The sequence below is a fragment of the Micrasema longulum genome, unplaced genomic scaffold (genome assembly GCF_059751315.1).
Source record: "Micrasema longulum isolate JH-2025_06_02 unplaced genomic scaffold, ASM5975131v1 h1tg000747l, whole genome shotgun sequence".
NCBI classification, from domain to species: Eukaryota; Metazoa; Arthropoda; class Insecta; order Trichoptera; family Brachycentridae; genus Micrasema; species Micrasema longulum.
The window spans coordinates 132,758-157,133 of NW_028277941.1; the positions used below are offsets into that span (position 1 = coordinate 132,758).

General features: G+C 30.6%; 1 protein-coding gene across 1 annotated transcript in view; it reads right to left on the reverse strand.

Annotated features, from left to right (window-relative positions):
• Nucleotides 1-24,376, reverse strand: part of sif (guanine nucleotide exchange factor still life) — a 193,370-nt gene that overhangs the window by 80,712 nt on the left and 88,282 nt on the right. Inside the window, exons 4-5 of the mRNA XM_088230333.1 lie at nucleotides 13,704-13,886; nucleotides 9,372-9,572 (exon numbers count right to left, since the gene is read on the reverse strand). Coding sequence (XP_088086459.1) covers nucleotides 9,372-9,572; nucleotides 13,704-13,886 — 384 coding nt within the window. The remainder of the gene's footprint in view (nucleotides 1-9,371; nucleotides 9,573-13,703; nucleotides 13,887-24,376) is intronic.

Genomic DNA, 24,376 nt, shown 5'->3' on the forward strand with positions numbered 1-24,376 from the left:
AAAAAGGAAAAATAAATAACGTGTGTCCTTATTTACAAAAAAACGTTTGTTCAACCAACTAATAGCAGGTAAGCTAATGTTCGGGTAGGACACCGTCTGTCGTGTCGCTAGTATAGAATATTACGTAGCTTGCACTTATTTTTAAGCAATAATACATTCATTTAAAAGATTTTATGTCAAACAATGCAAAGGCGGCCTCCGTGGTGTAGTGGTCAAGACGCTTGACTCACACGTGGAAGGTTCCGGGTTCAATTCCCGGGGAGAACACAAAAATTTAATGTGATTTTTGTCAAGCCTGGGTGCTATGATGTAATTCACCACTGTAATTGGGCCTCCTGGCCTGTTGTGGTGCAAAAAAAATAAAAATAATAATAATAATAATAAATGGTCTTGACATCCAGGGTTCGATTCCTAGAAGGTTTGATGTAATATATTAGTTTTAAAGGTGATTTTACACTGCGATATTACACTGTCCGTAAACCTGAAGCATATGACTGATCGTAACAGATAATTCAAGTACTTATACATCGATAAAATAAAATAAATAATAAATACTGTAAATAATAAATACTGCAAAAAAATACATTAAGAAGGAAAAAACCAAAAAAGATTATTGGTTTTCTTTTATGTTTAACTAAGTTAATGTTTTGTTTCATGGAATTGTATAGTAAATAAAATAAAGGTATTTTTTAAATGTAGAATTCTCTACTGATAAGATTTAAATCGTAAAATGTCTCGAAAGATAAAAATAAAGTGCCGTAATAAATACAGATTCGAATAGTATTCTTATACTTCAATCGAAGATGAAATTTTTATAAAACATAAAAACGTTGGGGCAAGGCAGAGAAAAGATAATGTGAAAAATTGCCATTACATATTCATTCAAGTAGAAAATATAATAAAGGTAATAAATTTAATATTTGAACTTCCATTCATATTTGTCATGATAAATATGAAAATATATGAATTTCTACGACCTTTGAAAAAAGTTAGATTAAACAAGGATTATTGTATTTTCTTATTTGTCCTTGTTACATGAACACGTCCGAGCTCGTAATATCACGTACGAGTAAAATTCTATTCATTTAGTTTTTATTTATTACAAAACGAAGTAATCAATTTTCATTACGTTTTCTTCAAGCATTTCTAGGGAAAGGAATGACACAGCATAAAATTTATCTACCGATTATCATTACTTCAGTCTTACACAATATAATATATCATACATAATCATAATCTACAACACTATACCACTTGATTCAAAAGCAAATAAAAATTAACATTAATACAAATTATTTGTTTAAAAAATGGCTTCTTGATATGGATCCCGAGGACTACTTAGTCTATTTGAATTCCGAATTATTGTTGCATGTCAAAGCAAATAGTGTCATGTAGAATTGATCATTTATGTTTTCTTCCACAATATTTTAATTGATTATTGGCTTATTGTTTATTCATATAAGTCAAATTTCAAATTTTAAAAATTAATTAATATACCTGTTATTCTTTCTTTTTTCTCAGCAACGTTTGACATGTTTTCATATTTTTAAATATTTTTAATTACATATAAAGTTTATATTTGAAGCACTAACTTTGTCGTTATTCATTATAATAAAATAAATAAAACAACTCTGTTTTTAACCACTAATTTTTATTTTTCACCGACCGGTTTCAAAGCAAACAAGTATCTTTGTCAAGGTTTACGTAACTAATGAATTGATTCCTTTTTATTTTATTTCTATCATGTTCACTAAATACTACAAGTGGACCCAATAAATCAAGTAGTTTTTTCTTACACGGGTGGTAATCTGATATTATTATTTTCGAAGTAAGACAGGAGAGGACTAAAAGAAATATTGTTCATTTGGTTATTAATTATTGTTTTCTTATTATGAATCGCTCTAAGATTTCTAAGTTGTCTAATTTTAATATTTTATTTTCAACATGAAGTACTTTTAATCTAGTGTCTTTATTGAAGTTATGATTATTTTCTATCAGATGATTTGCGAATTCAGAAAAATTATTATTATTTAAGCATCTTAAGTGTTCTTTTACTCTAATATTAAAGTTTCTTTTAGTTTTTTCAATGTAGATTGAATCGCAATCAATACAATTTAATTGGTATATTCCAGATTTATTATATTTATGGACTTTATCTTTGTGATTTTTTAACAATGTTCCTATATTATTAGTTGTGTAGAAAGCCGGTTAATGTTTGATGGTAGGAAATTTGATAATTGTTTTGAAAAAATGTCCTTTATAAAAAGAATCCACCTCCATTGTTTGTGTGGGTTTGCTTTATTTACTGTGAGAGTCGAATATAAATATTTGTTTATAAGTTTGCGTTTTTGTTTTTGATTTAATATTTTATCAATTAAGTTCTCATTATATCCATTATTATTAGCAATCTGTTTTACTGTATTAAGTTCTTTTTTAAAATTAGTATCATCTAGTGGAACGTTAATTAACCTATGTATCATTGAATGGAATGCGGAATGTTTATGGGCAATTGGATGATTTGAATAATTATAAATAATTGTGTCTGTATATGTTGGTTTACGGTATATATCGAAATCAATTTATATTTTTTATTGTTAAAGACAAGTCAATAAAGTTTATTTTTTTATCTTTTTCTATTTCTAAAGTAAATTTTATTTCTTTACGTAATGAATTTAGGAAATTTAGAAATGTCTGAAGTTCTCGATCCAACCCTGTAAATAAACAAAAAACATTTTTAATTACTTTCAGAATTGCTTCTAAAAGTTATATCTTGCTTTTCTTACTATTGTGTGTCATTATTTTTGAAGATGTTTCTTAAATTTATTGTCTTTTATTTCTTTTAAAGTTTCTTCTCATTGTTTCTGTTTTGGATCCCTTAAAATATGTACATATGTATGTTTTTTTTTTTTTTTGCATTTGAGCATATTTTTTCAATTCTTATTTATTTTAATGATCATCTTTTAATTACTTCTATATTATTTCCATTTATGTAAATACGTTTGTAGTAGATACACAAACTTTAAAAAATATTTTTTTTACTTTTATTTTAATTTTTAAACTTCTTTCATAAATGTTTTTTTCCCTTCTTTTTTGCACTAAAAATAGTTAGTTGATAACCTTAAATCATAAAATTAAGATAAGATATAGTGATAATATACCTAATATGGAAACTTCACTGGTCCATTAGAATTAAGTCTAACTGTATATACTATAAAGCTATGTAATTGTGCTGTATATTTCCTCAATAAAAAAAAAAAAAATCTGTACATATTGGAGTACCAGGAGCTGACCGGTGTAGAGATCCCCAATAGCCCGCGAGGGTGGCTTGGTATCACCACAGCATTTATGTTTTGTGCGTATAATTATTTTTTATTATGGTTATTTAAAAAGAAAAACAACTATTTATAGGTATGTACATATATAGGTATAAGTATATGCATATACTCATTTATGTGTGTATATTTAGATACAAACTATTACATATATAAATACAGTATAACTGAATTTATCCGGATTAAAAAGTGCCCACGCTCCCACGCTGACTGTCAGTTTTCCTATTTAGGGGCATGCAACGTACAATGGTCCATGAGAAAAACGTGAATGATATTCAATCCACATGGGTACATGCAACGATTGACTCTGTAATTGATTTATCGTTATTGCAAAACGCACAATAATTGGAAAGCCATCAAATCTGGTACTATTGCAATGGCGGGGTGCGTCAATGTTTTGTAGAAGAAAGATAGGAACACCAACCTCTAATTAATTATATGTGTAATTAATTAAAAATGTGTAGTGGTAATCCAGAAAAATCAAGTGAATTTAAGAATTCAGTTGGATAATATACTACTTTATCTTTATATATAACTGTATCTACTGATTTGTGAGAAACTGTTTCTTCTGATAATATTTCGTCGCTTGAGTTCGTTTTTATCGAACAGACCAAAACACAAATCTGTGGAAATAGAGCTTCAAAGTTTTTTTTACGAAAAAGGCATAAACGATGACCACGACCTTTAAACGAAATTTGTTTTAAAACCCCCTTAAACAATTTAAAAAATACATTTTTTCATCGGAATTTCATAAATAAAGGCTTTCTCAAAACTTTTGTACAATTAAATCAATTTCGTTAAAAATGGTCTGTTGGACGAAAACGAACTAAAGCGACGATATTTTGAATCCTCCCACAGTTTAGTTATGCATTCTCATTGAATGCAATCCTGGTAAATGATGAATAAAATATTTTCGCTCCAAACTTGTTTTCTATTAACTAAATTTTAAGAGCTATAAATTTGCCCCTGCAAAAGCTCATAATTTAAAACAAACCGCACGTTCATCGGCCCAGTAGTTATTTTAGTAAATCGAGGACACACATACAAACATTGGCGTTTATATATATTGATAAAACTGGTTATGTTAAAATGAAAACAATAACTAAAAAACATTTTCAGATTTTTCCACAAAAGGGAGAGTATGAAAATTATGTGACAGTGTCTTTCACGTAAATAACGGCAATGATTCTCAACATTAACACGATCTCTTGCTTTCTGCCAAGTTAATGTTGTTAAAACGCCTATCACCGTCTTTGCGCCCTGCGTGTGGCAAGGGATAAAGGTAAGAGTTAGAAAAGGTGTTTGATTTATTCAAATTTCCTTTAAAAAGCCATATGATGAAATTTTTTGCTTTTTTTGGAAGGAAACATTTTATTTGATACGAAATAATATAATTATTCAGTACATTCCGTGTAAAAAAGTAAAACAATCAAAATTTCCAACATGGTTCATTAACTAATTAATTGAAATCAGCAAAGAAAAAAATAAATATCACAAAAAAACTCTAACTACCCGGATTAAACTACATTTGCTCTCTTTAAATCTAAAGAGAGTGAGTTGTCTAGAGAATGCTAAAAAAATTACTTTGAATACTTGGAAAACAACATAAGACAATACCCTAAATGTTTTTTGATATACATTAATAACAACCGCTCTTGCGCTATCTATTTTTGAGCTTTATATTCTAAAAAGAAGTAAATAGATAATGAATCTGAAATTTGTAATTTTGCCTCAGAATATTTTAACACTGTTTATGATTCTGATGAGCCTTTATCCACACCACAGTCAAATTTTGATCTTGGATCTGAAACTCATAATAATTTTATCGCTGTCAGCCTTTCATAAAGAAATAAATCATTCAATTAGATACTAACCAAGGAGTAAATTTCGATAGGCTCCGAGCTTATTTATTTATTTATTTTATCTATGAAAAATGGAACATTTCCAGAAATTTGTAAAAGGGCATTTATTATCCCTAATATGAAAATGGTGATAGGGCCAATGTTAAAAATTATCACCCTATATTAAAGTTGTCGATATTAAGTAAAGTTATAAGTTGTCAATTTATAACTACTTTGTAGTCTCAAACATCAAATTAGACCACAGCAACGTGGATTTGTTAAGGGACGCACTGTTGAAACGAACTTAGATCGCTTTACGGAGGCGTTAAATACCTCGATGGATAAACGCATTCAAATCGATGTCTTTTTCAAAGATTTCATATGCTGGATTTTTCAAAGCGTTCGATCAAATTAATCATAAAATACTCCCTCAAAAAATTTGGAGTCACGGTATAAGAGGTGACTTTTTTAGAAGGATCACATCATATTATGCAACGAACAGATCGCAAGCGGTTACTATAAAAGGATTCCATCTTCTTTTAGACCAACTCCATTAGGCATCCAACAAGGTTCTCGTCTTGGTCCATTCTTTTTATTTTACAATTGAATTTACAATGACATATGTAGTTAAAGAGCTCAAACGATCATCTAATATAATCTATGCTGATTATGCCAACATATTTCAACCGATAAAATCAGTAAACGATTGTATGTGTCTTTAAGAAGATCTGGACCACCTTTCGTAACAAAGTATATTTGTACGTATCGAAATGCTTCCATTTCACTTTTACTGGAAACACTAATATCATTCATCATCAATATAACTTTGTTACCAAATCAATAAGTATGTAATTTGGGACTTTAGTGTTCTGTTAAATAATAGTAAACTCGACTACATCGAACATGTTAGGATTACAGGTTGTGAATTCAACATGTTAAGTTTTGTCGCTTGAGTAACTAAACTATTTAAAGATTTAAAGACCTTAAACATTTTGTATTACGCATTTGTTAAAAGCCGGCTTAAACATGTCACTTTAGTCTGGTTTCCATACTACAGAGGTCACAAATATAAAATAGAAAAAACTCCAAAATAAATTATTATAATGTCTATCATATAGAAACAAATGCCAATTTAATTATTAAAATAAAGCGAGAAAACATTTTAAGATAGACTCCTAGGATAAAAGACGACATGTTGCTGACTTAATACATTTATTCAAGTTTTTAAATGGCATTACTGACTACCCTTATTAACATAAATTAATTATTTATCATGTACCTTTTAAATGTACCCGTGACACCAAATTATTTAAATGTGCTGATGTAAAAACAAATGCAACAAAAAACATGCGTACATAGAATTTGAAAATGTGTATAATAACATTATTGAAGTCAATGCGAGTGATATTCTGCTTGAACAATAATAAATTCAAAAATGAAATCAGCGACAGTATGCAGGCATTATTGTTGTGGATGAGAAATGAAGGGTAAATACAGTGCAAACCCCCTGCAACAATGATGTGGTCATTAGTCGTTCTTTTCGGTGAAAGGATTAGTGAACTAAATATTTTCTAACTAAAGTTCTTTACACCTTCATGCAGGATGGGGGAGCCTTGCCGCCGGGCAAAATCTATAAGCTTTTTGGCTAACAAAAATATGTGCTTATCCCCTGGCCTGAACACTCTCAAAGTTTGAATCCAATGAAAAACGTATGGAGAATGTGAAAGAGCCAGGTTTATTTATTTACATTGCTTACAGCAAATTGTCTGCAAAAAAAAATTGGTCGGTAAACGAAGTCATAAAAAACACGATACGCGGTGCTATTTACTTGTGCGTAGAGTTTTGGCAGTTGTTTTGTTCAAGAGTGGAAATATTAGATATCGATAATGTACGGTAGAATAAAAAAAATATGTTTAATAAAGTGTTAATGTGTAATTTTACTCAAAGTTTTCCCTGTGTAATTCCTGATTGAATTGAGAAATTGTGTAAAATTCGTTGAGAAGATAGTGTATATTTTTTAAGAAAAAAGTTATTTATTTTCTTAAAGTTAATAATCACATTTCCATTAATCTTTCTTATCAAAGTTTATTAGATATTTACCACATATATATATATTTATAGTCTGTTCATATTTTAATATAATTCCATATATTTCTTTTGTTAGCTGCTGGATACGCAGATATAACTTTGTAAAGTTGATTTCCTAGAAAGGACATCGATATCCCAGTTTAGAACCCCAAAGATATTTCAACGTAAAATATATAAAATAAATCAATTTAGAATTCTTAGTATTACTAGTATAGTATTATTACAAATATTTTTATCACACAGGACTGGAACAAGGGAGCAAAGAGTAGACACACGTATGTGTAGGTATATATACTGTTACCTGAATTTTGTATAATAGTTTTTAACAACAACACTTTGATAATCCAAAGGCCCTAATTTCATTATATTATACATTTGTCAGAAGCCATTTGGAATACGCCTCTCAGATTTGGAATACCCAGTATGCCATATATATAAGTAGAATAGAAAATATTCAAAACAAATTTATAAAGTACCTTAAATACAAAACCGGTATTTCTTATGTATCTACTCTCACTGCCTCCACCTTCCCATGGAATCATTTCTCTACAATACCGCAGGGTGTGTGCGGGCCAACTACTGCTTTACAAAATTATGACAGGAATGGTTGACTGTACAGAGCTGCTTGGTTTAATAACAATACATGTGCCAGCCAGAATTTGTAGACGGTACCACCTGTTTCATGTACCAATAAGTAAAACATCGTATGTTAAATATGCTTTTTTTCGTAGGACTTTTTCAATGTACAATACAAAATTTTAAAAAAATGATTACACAAACATCACTCTGTCAGATTTAAAATTTACACTAAAAATGTATTATGTAACTTAGTATACATTATAATAATAAATATGTACATCTCCCCTCCCCTCCTTATCCTCTCTTCAAGCATTTTTGTCCTTATCCCGCCCAATTTACAGTAACTTAATGTTCTTAAAATAAATATTTAAAAATCTTTGATTATTGAGTACATGAAAATAACATTTTTATATGTATAAATTGTATGTATATATTTGATATGTAATATATTTTTCTTTACTAACTTTGTATACTATGTATCTGGAAATCTGTTATTAGTTCTGAGTTTATACACTATATCTGTTTGTTTACTAAAAATATGTATGTAGAACTGTTGATTTCCCAAATAAAAATAAAATAAAATAAAACAAATCAGGTATGGAAAAACACGTAATGTTGTTGATTTACTTATATTTTTTGTGTGTTAACATAAAGGATATTTTAACCCAATGTATTAGATTCAGTAAATATTTAAATTAAATAAAATTCAGGATATACTTTCTTTACCCTGGAAATCCAACGTTTAATAATTATTTGTGAATATTGACGCTTATCGGTACCGATAAAGGCAGGTAAGAAGGTAATTAGATATTGTTAGAAACTGAATATTACAACCAGAATTCTCTTCTTTAAAAAAAAAGAGAATTCAATTCTATAGAAAAAGGTTTCAACTAAAATATTTCAATAAACATTTTATTTTTAAGTATTACCGAAGGCATAATTTTACGTAGAAATAAAGGAAAATGTCACAATGTATGTGATTTAAAATGCTTGTATTTCTTTTCAAAAACAAAAAATTAAGATTTTTCTTGGGCCACTTTTATGTTTAATTTATTATCTTCAAATTATTTTAAAAAAAATTAGTTCAATACTTACTTGTCTTTATATGAGAACCCAAATACCTAAGTTTAGTCTAAATTTGAAATGGCGTAATCTTCCGGTCTAAAAGTAATTATATTTTAGTTACATAAAACTTTTGAGTTTATTTTTAAATAGGAATACATTTAAAAATTATTTTTTTAATCTAATTTACGTTTTTTTATTTTTTTATTTATCCGCGATTAAAAAACAACATTAGTTTTAAAATGGCAAAATTGTATGGTTTCCTCATTTTGCGTGCGTTTTACCTGACTACAGCCTTAATAACCTTTGCTTTATGTGCGTAACAATAAAATTTCGTATTAATTATTCCAGTGTGTTTACTAACACTATAATGATTTATATGAAAAATTACAAAACAACAACAGCAGCCGTTCTATATGCTAGATGTCAGGGCAGATGTTTTCATCGTAATAGGATTCGAAAGGCTTACCTGTAGAGATCTCCGGCTGGAGCCGCTGTTGGACCTGGACAGCATAGGAGGCCTCCTCTTGGTGGCTCCTCGGCCCGCCAGGAGGTTGTTGAGCAAGGAAGGACTGCGCGCGCATATGAAGGCGTGGAAGGAAGACACTGTGAACACTCCCAGCTTGTTCAGGGTGCTCTTTGTCGCTCGGGAAACGTGAGTTAAAAGAGACTGAAACAAGATAATTAATTGTATTCATTATTTTCATTATTTTCATTATTCGGCATAGGCCGTTAGCGTCATAAGACGAGGAATGTAGTACTGCAGAAATGATCCTGTAGAGTGCACTTTAAATAACCGTGGAATTGCATCTTCATTTGCTCGTTTTTTGAAGTTTTTACAAACTATATTTTACTTGCATATGAAAAAAAACAAACTAACGTTGATAAAACGCCACTTTCTTTTGCACTTTAAACTGCAGAATACATATTATGTATACAGTCTTAGACTAATTTAGAACCTTAGACGTTAAGACCAACCTACCTTAGATATTTTAACTTCATATTTCAATTGAGATAAAGAACCCCCTTGAGAAGGGAACATTGAAATATGGACATTTACCCACAAATAAAAAAATGATAAACTCTCCGAGGGGTACAACAAAGTACTTGTAAACAAACATTCGGACAAACTCAAAATATGTTTTGTGGTTATATTTAATGAAAGGGCGGGTTTATGTAACGATATAGTTGACGGAATAGTTGACTGTACTGAACTACTTAGTTTAATAACAAGACATGTGCCAGCCAGGTTTTGTAGACGGTACCACCTGTTTCATGTACCAATAAGTAAAACATCGTATGTTTACAATGCTTTTTTTCGTAGGACTTTTTCAGTGTACAATACAAAATTTAAAGATATAGATTACACAAACATCACTCTGTCAGATTTAAAATTTACACTAAAAATGCATTATGTAACTTAGTAGACATTATAATAATAAATGTGTACATCTCTCTTCCCCTCCTTATCCTCTCTTCAAGCATTCTTGTCCTAATCCCGCCCAATTTACAATAACTTACTGTTCTTTAAAAAAATATTAAAAAATTCTTTGATTATTGAAAAATATTCACGAGTACATGAAAATAACATTTTTGTATGTTTTTATTTGATATGTAATATATTTTCTTTACTAACTTTGTATATTTTGTGGAAATCTGTTATTAGTTCTAAGTTTATCATTATATCTGTTTGTTTACTATAAATATGTATGTAGAACTGTTGATTTCCCAAATAAAATAAAAATAAAATATTCCGAAAGCACAAATACAATAAAAAAGCAGCTCAAAACCATTGTTTTGCGGGAAAAATCATCTTAATAAATTGCCTTATGAAATAGAAAGTATTAGAAATATCAAATAATTCAACGCCAAATATATTCTGTAACCCACTCCATTCTAACTTCCCAAAGCCAAACAAAAGAATCATGTATGAAACCCACTCCACCCTAACTTCCCGAAGCCAAACTAAAGAATTACACATGAAACCTACTCCTTCATTACCTTTATGTTGTATTAATTAATTTTTGGGATGAAATGTATATTTTTGAATGTTTTTAAAATATGGAATTTCCGAAAAATACTTTGACAACAATCGCGAAAGAAACTCCCACCCTCAACACGAGCATCTTACTCAATTAGAGAGGTAGAAAAGATAAGAATATATTACGAAAAATATAATGCATCCGTAGGTATTATATCCATTTAAAAAATTTAAACTTTTTTGAATGAAAAAAATTAGAACAAATAAATATAAGTAAAAAAATACTTTTAGTTAAAAAAAAATAGTAAAATAATGCGAATGATAAAAACGGCGGGAAGTGTAGAGCATAGAAGAAATAAGGGGTTGACTCTCAGAGTAATAATTCTCTATAGAAGCCTTTAAGCTCTATTGCATAGAACAAAGGCGGTCCAAATTTTAGGTTTGGTTTGCGCCTCTAAATTCTCAACCCAAGTACCTACGGCCCGTTGTATTGCTTTAATCTGTTGCTAACTTCGTAATCAATAATCGTAGAATTATTTTTCTCCGTATGGGTGACTCTATTAGGTTATTACTCTTAGGTTTAGATATAGATTAGGGGTTATAATAGAAAGATAACGTTATTTTAGAAGTGTCTTAGAATAAATTTAGGATTTAGCGTCTTTTATGAAGAGAGGTAGGTCGTTTTGAAGACGAACAATTTGGTGTAAAAAATTAAGATACGTATCATTTTTATATACACATGTAATGAAGATAATATTGAAAGAAAGAACGGGGAGAGTCCCGAAGAGCTGGCGGTAACAGAGACAGTTAAGTTTAAGCGAGCAAGACTATGGGTATTCTACAAGATGGACTGAGCTAATAAACGAATTCGCATGTCTTATTAATAATGTTAATATGCACGCCAACTCGTGACGTCGTAATCCAGATACATTCAGAGTTGATCATTGCGGCCTCCGTGGTGTAGTGGTCGAGACACTTGACTCACTCACGGAAAGTTCCGGGTTCGATTCCCGGTGAGAACAAAAAAAAAGTGATTTTTCTCAAGCCTGGGTGTTTTGTGTAATTCGCCACTGTGATTGAGGCTCCTGGCCTGTTGTGGTGCAAAAAAAAAGTTTTTTCTCTTTCAACTAATGATATTATTTATTTATTTATTTTATTTTTTAAATTTATTGCATAAAACCAGTATACATATTTAATAACAGGGAATCTATTGATGGAGTGTTCTCTGTTGATGATAGTCTCCATCTATCTTACATGGCTCAGCCTGTTCTAAGATGGAGATTTTTTATCTTTTAGAGCATAAGTAGTCCTATACTAATAAAACTATAACGAAAAAAAAAACTAAAACTACTCAATTATAAATGCCTAGCTAATCAAATATAAGAAATTAGAAATCGTTATTATACAAATATAAAGTAAATATATGTGCCAAGAATACATGTTACTTAAACATAAATCATATAGTATAATATATAATTTAAAAAAAATATAAAGCAATGAAATACATAAAAATATAAATAATATGTGTACCAATTACATAAAGTACTACGTTTTTTAATCTTTATATGTGTATAATTCCTCTGTACGTGTGATTTCACTCCAATTAAACTCCTAAACGGCTTAACCGATTTACGTGCGGTTTTCAGAGAAATATAGGTCTTTGCGCTGTGCGTGTTTGTAGATATTAAAATCTTCAATCTAATATGTAAATAGAGGTAAAGAACATACATGTGTTATTCTTCGATCTACCGAATGAGGAATTCCACTGTTTTCCAATTTTTTCTTCTTTTCGCGTACTATTTAACCAAGCAAAAATATAAATATATATTTTTTTTGTGTGTTCTTTACAAAGATATAATTTTTTAAAGTTACATTTATCGAATACCGCGCCAAATGACTGTAACCAGTGTGTCACTTTTCAGTAGTGACGTCATGAAACGGTTGGCGTTTTTACTTTCACTTACCGCGGTAAGTTGTTTTTCTCCAGCCAATAACTTCTAAGAATCTATGGAATATTGCTTTGATTTCTTCATTTAGTTTATAAATCATTTCTATGTTATGGTTGTTTCTACGAACGTTTCGATTTAGAAAAACCTAGAAAGTTTTTTTTTTATTCTTTATTTTTTTTTTATTTTTATTATATTGAAAACATATTATACATAATTATATACAATATTCCCAAGGAGTTTTTTTGAAGTGACATAATCTCTGGTTGAAATGTCAAATTATACAAATTATACTGTTTTTTTCTATGGTCAAAACGTTCCTTACAAGGTACGGGGGCTTGAAAGCGGAAACCGGAAATACTACACGTAGATATAAGGAGTGACGTCATTATTTACGATTTTAAAATGAATACTATATTTAACATTTTTTATTTATTTTTGCGTGCGTTTTTAAGATATTTCATTGAGATATTCCAAAATTTTTAAATATTCACGTATACACGAAAACATTTTTAAAATTTAATTCCGGGTTAGGCTGGAATTCCTCATTCTCATCTCTTGTTGAAGTTTATTCCTCAATGTTTTTATAGAATTTAACTTTACGATTCGCTATATAAAATTAATTAGATTTTTGTAACACGCATGCTGTGGACAGTTATGAAAGATTACTCTCTCGGTGATATTTTGTTTTGTATATATCCACGTTGAGTGTTGCCAGTTGCATTTGTTATAGTTCAACTAGGTCCCTATTGAACGCTGCCCTCAACTTGGTCCTGGCCAGGGATGAATGTAGGCGTGCCTGGTTTCCCCGGAGACTGTGACGTTTAGCATTGAGCAAGACGATGGATAAGAAATAAGTGAATAAACTGAATACCTTTGGGTTTGGAAGTTCTCCGCTCTGGAGGCTCGCCATGTAGCACCGCAGGCGGAACTGCTCGCAATGCAGCCGCTCCAGATTCTCTTCCCACTGGACCACTTGTGCTGTCATTTGCTGGCGAACCTCTGCATCCGCTACGACACTCTGCTGCAACTCGGCCATGTGCTTCAGCTTATGATCCTGTATACAAAAAACAGAAAATATGTAAAAATCAACTTACAAATGTCCAAATCATTCAATTGATATTTATTTTTATTTTATTCAGAAAACATACAGTCATACATAATACGTATTTAAAACATCGATTTTCTAACATGAGAAGACCAATTAAGTTTTCATAAATTATGCAAAAGATGTAAACATTAAATAAGACAAAAAAAATTAAATAAATAAGAAACTCAAGTAAGAAAATAATAATTGTTAACATATATACGAGTATAACAGATACGGAGTAAATTTGGTAGACTGGGTATTAACAGGGCTCATGACTTATCATTAGCTGGTTTCAGTGGTCACTTTCTCTACACATACCAGTCAAAATACACCATCTGTCTATTTTTGAACATTTATACTTTTCGATTCTTCCATGAATAAATACGTATAATGGAGTATATTGCAGTATGTAAAATAACTTATACCAGCTGATGATTACAAGACCCGTAAAAATCAATAACAATTTTCTTCTTAAGTTTTTATTTAGCTCTGTTGTAGGTAATAAATATCCACGAAGCAAATATTTATTGAAAACGTATTTCATAAAATATCATGATCACCATTATCTTTTGTACACACGTAGGAACGTTGGTCAGTCTCACGATTCAGGCGCTGCGTTTATTTTTACGCCTTGACAAAAAAACATTCCAAGAGCCTTGTGAAGTGAAAATCAACAACCACATATTGAATTAATACTTTATATCAAGTTCGCCGGTAATCAAACCCCGGAACTATGTAGGTTTGGTAGGAAAACACGCTAATCACTAAACCACGAGGCGGACTAATCTGAACTAGAATATTATGGATTTCTACCTGAGAGTAGGATATTATGTTCATGAAATGTAGTAAATGTGTAAAATTTTAAATGTTTGTACCTATTCATTTTTATCTTATAAGGTAATGCAACAAAAATGCATACTAGAAACCATACAAAGATATTCGTCGACACAATTTTACATACATATATATCTTCAATAATTATAGAACTACTGAAAATACATTGAATTTATTCTGTTGATTTTTTTTCGATATTTTAAAAATTTCTTAGGCAGTATAATGTAATGAAAAAAGAATAGTACGTGCGTACTTATTAATTAAAATTTATTCCTAAGAGATTATTCGCAAAAGTTGGGAGAGAGAGAAATGCGGGTCATACATGTGTGGTATGTAGCATTACTCGAAAACGAAGGCAGTGTTAATATTTCTCTACGTCTGAATGTTATCAATCCCGTATTTATTTGCATTTTATTGATGAGGTTAGTATCTACTAATCTACCAACTACTTTATGTCGATATGTAAATGCGTAAAATACATATGAAATCATGTCTTTATTTCTTTGATAAAGACTTTATTCAATATGATGTACATTTTATATTGAATTAAAACTATTTAATATGTTTCAACATGTTAATACAATGTTATTTAACGAAATAAAACGTTAAATATTAAACAATATTCTTCCTGATAAACTATCAACTAATAGTTAATTAAGCCAAATGAAAGAGGATAGTTACAATATTTTTTTACTTATGAAATAATTAGCATATTTATATATTATAATTTAGATTCTTTAAAAAAAAGTCGTATTCAAAAATTTCCACTCAAACAAGATAAAACAGTATTATGTATCTTTTTTGGGTGATACCGTGTATGTTGGATTTGATCCGACGTTTTGGCTACCATTGCAGGAGCCATCTTCAGGGAAAACTGTGTGTTTTATAAAGAAATGTATGTGTTTATGTACTAGTAATTTGTACCGTGTCACAGTCAGCAGTAGGCACATTTCTAGTTTTGTAGGAAAGAATAATTATGTTTATGTACTAGTAATTTGTATTGTGTCGCAGCCGGCAGTAGGCACATATCTATTCGTTTTTGTCATATGTAGTGCTGGGAACCATGTTGAATTTAATTTAAGCCCGTCGTCATTGTTTATATTATCTGGATGTCTGTGTATTTCAATTGCCTCTTTTATTATTCGTGCACTATAATTACTAGGTTTATGTAGAATTTTTGGTTCAAAGGCGAAAAAATGTCCTGTGTCTATAAAGTGTTCCGCTATTGCGGATTTGTCTGGATGCCCAAGTTTACACGCTCTTTTGTGTTCGTCAATTCTCTTCTTTGCTGTGCGCCCTGTTTGTCCAATATACACTTTATCACATCCTTGGCAACTTAGTTTGTACACGGCTTCAGTTTCTAGAGGATTTTTATCTTTTGGGTTTACTAAATGGTCTTTTATTTTTCCCACAGTCCCAAACGTTGTTGAAATATTTTGTTTCTTCAGCACTTTGGCTATCCTGTCAGTTACATTCTGTACATATGGTAGGTATGCAGTCCCTCTGGTAATATCTTCTTCCTTGTTCTTCTTTGTCCCTTGCGATTTAATAATGTTGTCAATTTGTTTCTTCTTATATCCATTATGCTCCAATGCATGTGAAATTTTGTTGAACTCTTCGCCCTTTTCGGAATCTTCGCATATTCGAGTCGCTCTTGTTAGAAGTGTATTTATTATTAGTGTATTCTTTCCTACAAAACTAGAAATGTGCATACTGCAATTGAAATACACAGACATCCAGATAATATAAACAATGACGACGGGCTTAAGTTAAATTCAACATGGTTCCCAGCACTACATATGACAAAAACGAATAGATATGTGCCTACTGCCGGCTGAGACACAGTACAAATTACTAGTACATAAACATAATTATTCTTTCCTACAAAACTAGAAATGTGCCTACTGCTGACTGCGACACGGTACAAATTACTAGTACATAAACACATACATTTCTTTATAAAACACACAGTTTTCCCTGAAGATGGCTCCTGCAATGGTAGCCGAAACGTCGGATCAAATCCAACATACACGGTATCACCCAAAAAAGATACATAATATTGATAACAATGACCGTGAAAACCTTCGCACCTATTTAAGATAAAACAGTTTTAAATAATTTAAAAATAAACGTATTTTTAAAACAATGAATATATTATCGCAAACATGGAAGAGGAATGTGCCAACCACTACAACACTATTAGAACGGGCTTGTGAAGACAAGTGTGAAGACAAGACAGTGAAGACTCGATTTCCTTTTTCAGGTTTTTTACCTGAGAGTAGCCACCTTGGTGCCTTAGGCTTGAATAAAACACTCATTCAGGATTTTTGTTCTATTTTATCCACAGAACTTCATCCACTTGGACACGGACATCATGTATAAAATATACATTAACATATACCTACCGCAGTATACGAGTACCTTCGATACCACATGTTTAAAATTCAGAGCAAAAATAATGATCTATAGGAAATCAAATGAAAAAAATTAATATTAATAGTGATGAAAAGAATTGTATTTCAAATGCGTGACCTTTTTAGTAACAACTTCAATCTTTTCAAACATTCTCTAGGGCGCTTCGCGCCTTCATCAAAAGCTAAATGTTCACCCAAGCTACCTCAAAGAAGGTTAAATTATTCGAAATGTGGTGCTCTAGAAGAATGTTCAAAACATCACGGTTAGACAATGTTCACAAAGAAGAAGTATTAAGACGCATTTAAAAAGAAAGAGAAATACTTAAAATACAATAAAAAAACGAGGTCAAGAGTACTTTGGACATTTAGTAGGACATTTATAGAGAAGCAGGAATTAGTCTGTATATTACGAGGAAAAGTTGAAGGAAAACTCAGTGTCGAAAGAAGACATATCTTTTGGCTTAAAAACTTTCATAAGTTTATTGCACATTATTTGCAGTGGTTCTAGTAAAGCTCTGAATCCTTGTTTAGAGCGGTTGTGGACATGAGTAGAGTTACACCATAAGAAGCATCCAAAATATTATTTGTTTAAAGCATTAATTTTGTATTTAAATTTGTTGTAACAGAGAGGGAAAACATTTTTGAGAAGGAAATATGAGAGTTTATTTACAGGGCTTATGACCTGTCATTAGCTGGTTTAAGTAGCCACTTTACACAGTGTGTAACATTCACCATTCTGCCTATGTTTAAACATCTGTATTTCCTCAACTCTTCCATCTGTTGACTTTTGTGAAGTAAAAGAGCTGAAACCTTTATCATGTGGGTGAGATTCATCCAGCTGAACCAATTCACCTACTAGGCAACGCCTGAAAACAATTTTCCAATTTCTCTTTTACCAGATAGTTAATTCAACAATGCAAGCATTTGAACATACTTAAAATATTGTTGCATTAACTTTGTGTTCAAACATTTTAACTCATGTTAGTAAATATTGGTACATAACCACTTACCGATTTTTTATGGGTTTCGAAACGTACCCGTCTTTTCATCAGGACACTCACTACACCAACATGAAAATACTTAAATATACCTTCACCTTTAACTTTAAAACTTTCAGTGCATATTTGAACACGGTGGTGTTTGCATTCCCTTTAACTCTGGATGTCATTTATGTATTTTTTCATGAATAATATTTATACTTTGGTGATCTTAAAGGTAAAAGTGTATTTTAGTATTGATATATTGGTATAGTGAGTGTCGTGACGATGAGACAGGTACGTCTCGAAACCAAGTGGCAGCTGACCCACCACATACCGCACACCCCATTTGAGGATAAGAGTCTCCTTGGCGGCAGTGGCGAACTGTGACTTTTTAAGTAGGTAAGCTATTTATTTTTTCCTAATTTGTACCTGCATGTACACACATACATATAAGTAATAAAGTACATACACGGTTTCTTTTTTTTGTGATAAAAACTTGTAGTCAGTAAATGCGAAGCAGTGTAAAATTCACGGTGGAAGGGAAATTATATCTGAGATCTTTACTTTTTCGTTTTTTACATCGAAAGTTAAACAATTCATTTTCTACTATGTTTTTAGCACATAACTTGCAAAGCTTAAAATGTAACAATCGGTTTAAACCAGTGAATTTTGTTGAATTTGATCGGTGTCAAGTGTAACTGATTATCCTTATCATAATGAATCGATTATGTAGAATTACTGGTAAATTAATCATGAATTAATCAATAAATTATAAGTGAAATCTTTATATATATAATTCTTCTGTACGTGTGATGTCACTGAATTCCTCCTTAACGGATTAACTGATTTACGTGCGGTTTTCAGTAAAATGTAGATCTTTGCGCTGTGCGTGTTTGTAGATATTAAAACTTTCAATCGAATCTGTAAAAAAAGTTAGAAGCATAAATCTATTTTTCATCAACTTACCAGGGTTGCATTCGACGAGAATGCAAATACAACAAAAAATGGAAAGATTTTGTTTTTTTGTGTTTTAAAAAAGTTTGTTTTTGAATATTTACAAACAAAATTCGCTTTTTATAGATCCTCATCTGATTTTTTCCTTACAATTCTTGTAATTTATTCCCATTTATTTATTTTTACTGGATTTTTAGCAATACTAAAAGAATATTAACTGTCATTTAATAAATTTTTGAAAAATGTATTCATGAAGTCGGCCTCGTGGTGTAATGGTCAGTGGATTAGCTGATATGAAATATTTATTAAAAAGGGTGTTTTCACAATATAATATTTCATAGTCCCTGGACTGGTACCTGAAGCGTAAGACTGATCATCTTACTTTCATGTAACAAAAATGATCAAGATACGCTGCGATTAGTGTACCAATGCAGTGCCTTACGCAGCATTGGTGCGGAAAGGGAAGATTATGATGATGATGATGATATATTTATGAATAAAGTGCACCCCTGTTGGTGAGAAGAGCCGAGTTTGACATTTGCAAAAATAATTATATATTCGAAAATGAATAATTTTATGTTTTGGAATTCAACCGTAAACAAGTACCTAGGTACCTACTTAAATTCAATATTTGAATGTTAGTAAATTTTTTTTTGGAATTCAATCATAAATAAGAATCTAGGTGCCGCCTACTTATCAATAAAAAGTATTTTTCCAAGCCAAAATCAGGCAAGTCAACGTTCGGGTAAGACAACGTCTGTGGGGTCCGCTAGTAAATATATAATAAATATATATAAGTTATACGTGAAATACTCCTGTGGAATACGAATGAAAGTAAAATTTTATAACCTAACACTGTCAGTGAAATTATTTTTTTAAATCAGATCGCATGGCGGCGTTGTTAATGTTTTAAATGAGTATTGTGGATAAAAAGTGAAATACTCATAAATCAATGCAAAATTCCCTTTTATTGTTGAAATCGTGCTAAACTCATACAAAATATAAACCAGGAATGTTTACGTCAGTTTTGTTGCTCGGTCTTTGGACCGGCGAGAGGAGAGCGCGGGCGGCGCTGTGTGTGGCGAGTCTGAATTCCCCCTCCGCACTACTGGTTTCACCCCTGCAGAAGTTAGCAACCATTTGTTTTTTTATATTATAAAAAAAAGTTTTTTCATATATATATATATTTATTTTTAGTATGCCAATTTGTCTTCTTGCTCATCCGATCATCGTGGTTTCGGATGTGACAGGGTAAAACAAACACGCTGTATCTTGTGTTAACTACTTTTCGATGGGGGGGGTTTTAACCTCCTTAAACCCGTATGCCCCCTCTGATATACGTCGTTAGTGGTAGTGGAAAGGAAATAATATCGAATCAATACAAAACATATGCATATAGAGGTACGAAAACATTTATACTAATCGTTGTTTTAAGAATACCATTAAATTTGTAGGTATCGCCACTTCTGTGGAATATTTATTTCGAATTTGACCGTTTATGTGTAAAAGCACTTAAGTAAAAGCACCAGGTAGTGAGAAAAACTCTTCAAACCGACCGCCTTAAATACTGTGGAAATTGATAAAGGCTATTTTCAATCTCTATATCGACCCCTTCTGCGTATAATGTTGTAACCCACATATAATTTATAAATCAAAATATCTTTAGTTCAAATAAGTCAGGTTTTTTTGAAATTTATTGTCGCATCTCATATTTTTTACAAAGTATGCAATAATATTGTATGAATCCTTGCGATATTTTTGGCCGGACAAAAGAGATGACCGGAAGCAGTGCAAGTATTAGTTACGATTGTATTTTCTGGACTGAACAGACGTTTGCAGCATGCAATGTATTTTTAATTTTTAAATAGCATTTTGTTTCCAAAACGGATCTCGCTTATACAAAAGGTGAAAACATTAGCTAACGAGAGCACAAAAATGTGATTTTGCCTGTGAAACAAAATATACGCTATGTACAAGAGAAACTCAAAACAACAGATTAATCGAATAATAACCAATATTTTTACATGCAAACAATACAGAAAAATACGAGATGTAATAAATCAGGTATACTGTATTTATATTATATTCGTTTAATTTTAGTACTCATATTTTACAGTTGTTATACCATATAGAATAACAACGTATACTGTCGTAAGTGCTTCTAACGATTATTTTTGTATTTGTTTATTATATATACGGCCTAAACCAATTACTACAGTTATATGAAAAAAGCATATAAATTAGAAATGTATTGTATTATATTTGTATTATTGGGTGAATATAAAATAATTGTCGTATGTTACACATACGATAATTTTTTTCTGATAAACCTCGATGTAAAGTTATATACGTAAAAAAAAAACTCTACGTCTTGTACGTAGTATAAGATCGTACGTCATTCATACGATATTTTACGTTACGTTTTTACCGAGGTATAACATAGTACGTGCATTTTTATGAAAACCGAAAAAAAAACTGGTTTTTTGTAAGATTTTATAAAATTAGATTTTTAAATAAATATTCTTGCCAATTTTTTAAAAAATGTGTCAGTATTTATTTTATTTTATTAACATTATTTTATATATGACCTAAGCCAATTCCAACAGTTCTATGAAGACTTATATGTTTAAGAAACTGAACAAAAAGAACATAAAACTCTGTTGCAAAGACAAACAAGGGCTATAAAATAATGGTCCATAATATATTTAAAAACACGATCAACATATAAGACTTGGAGCTAATCCATGCCAATCCATCTTTAATCTTTATCCCACACTGTTTTAGTGGCGAACAGATCTACGAAAAGCCGGAAGATCTATCTCAAGGAATTCCAAGTTCTGTGACTAATTGCATAATCTACACGTATTTTGGAAATGCATGTAAGGTCCATCTCAGTTTTGCATTTCTCCAATGAAGACAGATTAATCCATAATTATGTTTTAAAATAGAAATAATTACCCCTTTGCAATACGAGCATCTATGCCACTTTTTTTAGAAAACGGCGTTGGACAGACTCAATATGGGTAGTATAGTCCTAAAGAATGGACACCAAATTGGATATGTTTTGTTTTTCGATTTCGCATCGAATTTGAGACATCATTCAAAATAAAGTACAAAAAATGCGCAATATATACATGGCACAAAAACACGTTGAATAAATATAATAAATATTTACAATGCGACATTAATTTGGACATTAAATTATAACATTTATTGATTCCCTTTTTGTAAAAAATAATCCTCGATCACTGAAAAACGGTTGCCAATTTTTATCATCCAATTCACGGAGAAAATATTTTTCTATCAATACCAGTGCAACATTATGACATGTTTTCAAGTTATTTGAGTACAATGAGAAATATCATATGTCAGTAGCAGAAATCTAGTATTTTCTCGGAAAAATATGATATTGTGCACAAAGGTTTGTTTTTCACAGTGATAACACGAAAAAATGATATCCTGCGTACTGTTGAGATGATAAAATAGTATATACAATAATATATTTAGGAAAAACAAGTTGTGTAAAATCTATCACATGGTCATTTCAGTCTTAAAAATTAATAATGCCGAATTATAACTTTTAATTTTAACATTGTATGATATTTTTAAACAGTTTATTTTCGAACTGTCTATATTAGTTTCCATAACAAACAAGAAAAATTCACAGATTTAAAATTAAAAATTTAAATGATGAGACAAATGTTGATTTTTTATAATAATAACGTATTTATAACATTTCTAAGTTATTTAAATCTCCATCATCATCATCATCATTCCATTTTCACTCCTAATGGTGCATAAGGCACTGCATTGGTACACTGATCGCAGCGTATCTTGATAATTTTTTGTTACATGAAGGTAAGATGATCAGTCTTACGCTGCCCAGGGACAAATGAAATTTTCTGGTGAGAAAGCACCCTTTTAAATAAATATTTCATATCAACCGCGTTGGGAATTGAACCCGAGACCTTTCGCATGGCAGGCAAACGCGGTGACCATTACACCACGAGGCCGACATCTCCCCATACTCTTATTAAAAACTTATTTATTTTGCTCATGTTCGTAGTCAATTGAAAATTGCTTCAAAAGTGTGGAAACCTCAAAACGAACAATATATTAATCAGATTGAATGAATAAAAAAATAATTAATAGCGCTTTGGTAACGTTCATGACGACTATAAGGAATACTAAAACTTCCCATTTTAATTGAAAATGAAATCGAGACAAAAGACGCCACTCAATTATGATTTAGTTATTCTTTACAAAATCTTAAATAATTTCGCAGATTCACCATCCTAATTGAAAACATTGGATTACGTTGTCCTCTTCATTGTACTAGATTAACTCCTTATTTCCATTTCCCTAAGTGCAAAAATAATTACGCACAAATTCATTCATTAGAGGTGCCTGTACATACTATCATTACTGTTGTCAAACATTGAACATTCCGTTTTTAAAAAATGTATGCTTAACTTTTTGGTTCGTAACTCGCATTTTATAAATTGTATTTTTGTTTTGTATATGTAAGTAATTTACGATAACTTTATTGGTCGATTTATTTTTAAAACGCGTTTACTGTTCATTTTTGTACGACTGTGTTCTATAAAGAATACATTAAAAAAAAGTTTTTTTATTTGATGCTTGTTTGTTATATCAATAAAATTCATTTTGTTAATAAGGTATCAAACGTTGAATATTTTTCTAAGAACAAATCGATCTCCTAAATTTGGTTTGTTCTAAACCGGTAGACAAAAAAACACATTGGTGGAAATCGTGTGTGAAAATAAGCTAACAGTGTAAAAGTTACATTATGTACTATAATAATTTATATAGAAATATATATTTATAAATATTTTTTTTTACGGAAATCATTATATGAATCATGACTTATTAATATTATAATATGAAAATATTTATTTATTTATTTATTATGGATAACTTATATAGCGCCATTTTCGTAATAAAATACCTCAAGGGCGCTTTACATGGTGATTCTATTGTTAAGTTAATTTAATTGATGCTTTTCAATTTGTAATGTAATTAAAATAATTTATTTTGTTGTCACGTGCTACGGATTTATTCAAATGATTTAGAGAACAAGTGGGTTTTAAGTTTTTTCCGAAACATCACTTCACTTTCACAGCCTCGCACCTCTGCTGGGAGAGCATTCCATGCCATAGGGCCTGCGACCGCAAATGCGCGTTCACTAAATTTAGCGCGCTGTTTGCGTAGAGGTATAATAACTTTTGTAACAGAGTTTGTATTCGACTCTCTG